This window comes from Nannobrachium achirus (assembly GCF_963921795.1).
Source record: "Nannobrachium achirus genome assembly, chromosome: 18".
Lineage (NCBI taxonomy): Eukaryota > Metazoa > Chordata > Actinopteri > Myctophiformes > Myctophidae > Nannobrachium > Nannobrachium achirus.
In genome coordinates this window covers 15640729-15645728 of record NC_137825.1, presented here as the reverse complement: position 1 = coordinate 15645728, position 5000 = coordinate 15640729, and the positions used below count along the sequence as shown (strand labels likewise).

The window sequence follows — 5000 nt, the reverse complement described above, 5'->3', positions numbered from 1 at the left end:
TACAGGGGCCCTTCTGCTGGGAATTCCCCGGACAGTCAGAACTGAACCTACACCAATTTCAGTTGGTGAGAGACCTTTGAATTCACAAAAATAATATCTTGTTAGATTTTTGTTTTGGTTTTTATGCCACAAACAAATGCACAAAAATAATAAATAGAAATAACTGTTAACTGATGATGATTATGATGGCTATAATAATGATTTTAAAAACAGACACAAAATAACACATAACCTAAATCATAGTGATAATGATGATGATGATGCTGCTAATCATGCTGTGTTATGCTTTGTGCTAATTGAGTGCTGCTGCTTTGTTGCTGCTGTTTGTTGTATCTATGCCAATTAATTAAGCAATGCCAATTCCTTGACTTACCTGACTTATCCCTATACTAGGCTCCTAGATGGAGCATAGGGCCACAATCACACCTCGCCAACGAACGGACTGTTTGGGGCAGTTTTCTTCAGCTGGGCCCACTAATTAAACACTATATCATTTTGGTGAAAATAAAGGAAATCCAAAACTAGCAGATCTGCAATCTCACACTGCATTGACCCCGTGGCCTGTTGTGAGCTTGTAGTTTTAGTAATTGAGATATCCTTATTGTATTTTCGTGGTTAAGTGGTGTGTTTCTGTGCAGGCTTGGGTGCAGGGGAGGGAGGGGGGTTAAACCTCATTCATACTTCTTAACCAAGAATCAAGCACAACAACAATCTAGCACACACACACGCACGCACACGCGCACACACACACACACACACACACACACACACACACACACACAGCCTCCCTGTACAACCGTGGCTCGTACCTTGTCAATGTACTGACATAACAGAGCGTGCTGGGTGGCTGGTTTCGTGGTGGAGAGGTGACGAGGTCATTGTCAGGAAGGTGATAGCGTTGACATGGGTGACATCGGGGCCACCGCACACAGACTGCTGCGTCCCTCGCGTCATCACGCCGCCGTGTGTGTGAACCAAAGAACATTTTCACACCCACAAAAGGCCTGATGTCAGTGTGTTTGTATGGGGTATTGATGACGCCGTCACAGTGGCGTTCTATTTTGGCGCTGGAAGCCCATTGTCACACGGGCGGCGCTGCTGCTGAAGTGAAGATGGCATCGCATGCCCAGGTTGTTAATGGTTGAATTGGCCTCTGCCATCCGGTGGCAAGGAGGGGTTGGAGAAATCTCTGCCGCTTTGTCTTTTTTTGTATACTTTTCTGTTTGGCAGCTGTTTTTGAAGAGGACTCGTCTTTATTAGCATCTGGGCTTGAATCGAAGCCAGCGAGATGTTAGTGGGCTGATTGTGTGTGTGTGTGTGTGTGTGTGTGTGTGTGTGTGTGTGTGTGTGTGTGTGTGTGTGTGTGTGTGTGTGTGTGTGTGTGTGTGTGTGTGTGTGTGTGTGTGTGTGTGTGTGTGTGTGTGTGTGTGTGTGTGTGTGCGCATATACATGTGTGTGCTGTATCATAATGTGTGTGTATAAATGCTTAACTACAGTATGTGATGATAATGCACACTGATAATACACACTAGCCAGAGATGGTTTTCAGAGATGAATGAATGAATGAATTTGGTGCTAAAACATAAGCTGAACATTATAAGATAAAATGTATTTCTGCACTCTCCCTTTCTCTCTCTCTCTCTTCTCTCTCTCTCTCCTCTCTCTGATCTAACTATCAAATGATCTATCTCTATCTGTATCTCTCTCTAGAGAGTCTCCCTCTCTCTCTCTCTCTCTCTCTCTCTCTCTCTCTGTGCCTCTGAGTTATTGGAGCTTCAATTCGAGGGCCAGGAGAAGTCAGGGCCTCCCGTTGCTCTGCCGTTGTCCTGCACTTTCCTCTGTCACTGTGAATCTCTCCTCTTCATAGGAACAGGAATAGAGGATGTGTGAATGAATAGGAGGGAAGCTGAATGCTGGGACTCAGCTTTTATCCACTGCGCAGAGGGATTGTGCAGGGCTCTGCCACCTGTTTAAACACTAAGAAGAAGCTGGCAAGAAGCTACCACGGTCGAGCACGGAGGAGAACTAGTTCTTTTTCCAGAGGCATCGATAGATAGCTCTGTGAATTGCTTACTTGAAATGTGTTGCCAGTTCAAGCACTGGCGGAGTTTCGCGCACCTTGTAGGAACCGTGTTGCTGATGAATAACGTGAGGGCCTTTTGGACTGAGAGACTGAGATCAGTTCAGGGAACAATTCAGAACAAGCGGCTGTTAATGCAGTGAAACTCTTAAAGTGCGGTCAACTCGAGTTTAATCACTATACACATTGTCGGTTTGAAAATAGCCAATCTACAAGCTCACAACGTGCCATGACGCTTTTTGGGGGGCTTTTTTCTGCCTTTTATTGATAGGTGTACAGTAGGCTGACAGGAAACGGGGAGAGAGATGGGGGGCTGACACGCAGCAAAGGTCATCAGGATCGGGACTCGAACCTGCGACGCTGCAAGGGCTGGATTACGAGCCTAGGTGGAACCCCAAAATGTGGAATATTTTAAAAACACTTCAGCAACATCCATCTTGTATGGGGGTCCCTGGCTCAAAATATTTTCATTCAGGGACCCGCTGCCAAATTGTGTCAGCATGAAAATGTTTGAGAAACCGTTCACTGCATTAAAGTGATCGTGAGCCAAGTTATACCGAAGGGGGGGAGTTTCTCTCCCTGCTTAAAACTTCCTCCACGCCCCCCGCCAGTGCTAGAACTTGTTTGGCGAGGTTGTCCAGGACCTGCGTTGGGTGTGCCCGTCTGTCTGTGTGTGTGTGTGTGTGTGCGCGTGTGCGTGTGTGTGTGTGTGTGTGAGTGTATGTCAGTTTATCTCACAAACAGTGGTGGAAAAAGTACTTACATATTTTACTCTGTTACAAGTAAAAGTCCGAAATTCAATATGTACTTGAGTAAAAGTATTGACATCAAAATGTACTTAAAGTACCAAAAGTAAAACTACAAGATGTTTAAAAATAGCAGATCTACATGCTCACAACGCGTTGTGAGCTTGCAGATCGGATATTTTCAAATAGCCTAGGTATAAAATAGGGCTAAAGTGGATTAACATACAGTATGTTTTATAACATAATCATTTATATCTGCAAATGAACTAGTAACTAAAGTTTTCAAATAAATGCAGTGGAGTAAAAAGTACAATATTTGGATCCGAGATGTTGTGGAGTAGAAGTAACAGTATTGGAAATGGGAAATGTACAGTACAAATACCTCAAAAGTGTAATTAAGTACAGTATACTTAAGTAAATGTACTTAGTCACTTAACCACTGCTCACAAACAGGCCTTTGTCTACCCTGTGTGGTGCGTAGCTGTGTTGTTGTTGTTGCTGGCTGTCTAGGCAGGCTGCGCTCCTCGAGGTGCGACCGGTCGGGTCGCTGTCCTCCCCAAGGCCAAGAAAGAAAGTTTGATTGACAGCTCATCAGCAGAGAGGCGGGCCAAGTATTGAGTTTGAGTGATACGCGACGGCGGCGGCGGCACACCCCTGAAATCAACACAGATAAACGTGCTGGCGGGCGTAGCATGTTGTTTTGGAAACGGGCACAGCGATGAATACAAGGAGTATTAGTGTTTCTGTTTTGTTATGACTGTTTGAACTTAGTTGCACTCACATGTATTATCCTCAGTGTTGACCTCGGTAATCCTGGTGTGTCCCTGTTTTGGGCATGTCCATTGATTGATTGATTGATTGATTGATTGAAGAGTTTATTAGCAGTTCGCAATAGGAAAAGGTACAGTTTCATGACGCAAATCACTGGTACAAGGTCAACTAAAACGAGATCCTAGTAGGCTTTACGGCTTATTTACACAGGAACCACTTTATGTATCTCATATAACATTGAAATAACATCAATTACAGAAGCAGAAAAGAAAAATAATAAAAATAACAGGCGAGGGGCTTTGTCATTTTACATGTCACGAGTAGCAGCCGTCTGAAGGTGACTTTCCTGACCAATTTTGAAGGAGGCTAGGGATTTGCACTCCTTTAAGGCCTGTGGTAGGGCGTTCCACATGTTGGCGGTATAGCTGGAGGAATCATTAAAGAAATAATAATCAACATTTTGAAATCTTCAAATTATGTTACTTATGTGATGCGGTGCATTGTGACTTGTAGATCGGCTAAATTTGAGATTCGTCATGCAGTGAAGTATAATAGGGCTTAAAGTGGTTAACTTACCTTTTGAGAGTGGACCCTCATTGGGTCCATTTTTACACTATCAAGCGGTAGCACATGAACACTCAGCTCTATTTTGATTGTCTTACAGTAAGTACCAGCTCTTATGCCTTAACCCGGGGGTCAGCAACCCGTGGCTCTAGAGCCACATGCGGCTCTTTAGTGCCACCCTAGTGGCTCCCTGGAGCTTTTTCAAAAATGTATGAAAATGGAAAAAAGATGGGGGGAAAAATTTTTTTTTTTGTTTTAACGATTTTTTTATCGTCACTGTCGGGCAGAAACCTGGTATCTCCAAGTTTGAAATTTGTATGTTTTTTTACGCAAAGTAAAGTCCTGCTTCATCATACAAGACTGACGCACAAAAGTAGTGAAAACAGACGATCTTGTGTGCTTGTAGATCGGCTGTTTTCACTAGTTTAGTAAAATTTTTAAATGATAAATACAAAACGAAGTTTTGGACATACAAGGTTTCTAACCGACAACGACGATATATAAAGCTTTTATAATTTTTTGCGGCTCCAGACAGATTTGTTCTGGGTTTCTTTGGTCCAATATGGCTCTTTCAACATTTTGGGTTGCCGACCCCTGCCTTAACCCAAACTCCTGTCCATACTGTCTCCGACCTCCCACCATCACCCCTCCTAGCCAGTGGCGGAAGGACAACTCAAACTATTTAAGATAGTTATTTAAGATCTACCATTTACTGAACTTCATGTACTCTTTACAGAACTCCTTGTAGACTGGCCATTTTCAATTTGAAGTATTAAAAAGGTCTTAATTGGTTAATTTGTGTACAACAATCTAAATTTACAAAGAAACCCGTAACAAAC

General features: G+C 43.3%; 1 protein-coding gene across 6 annotated transcripts in view; it reads left to right on the top strand.

The window, feature by feature from the left end:
* tcf7l2 (transcription factor 7 like 2) overlaps window positions 1-5000 on the top strand; it is a 165976-nt gene that overhangs the window by 72136 nt on the left and 88840 nt on the right. For 3 of the 6 annotated variants that reach the window (XM_080746921.1, XM_080746924.1, XM_080746920.1), the window contains exon 5: window positions 6-65. The exons of the other annotated variants lie outside the window; for them this stretch is intronic. In XM_080746921.1, coding sequence (XP_080603047.1) covers window positions 6-65 — 60 coding nt within the window. The remainder of the gene's footprint in view (window positions 1-5; window positions 66-5000) is intronic. 6 annotated transcript variants of the gene reach the window in all.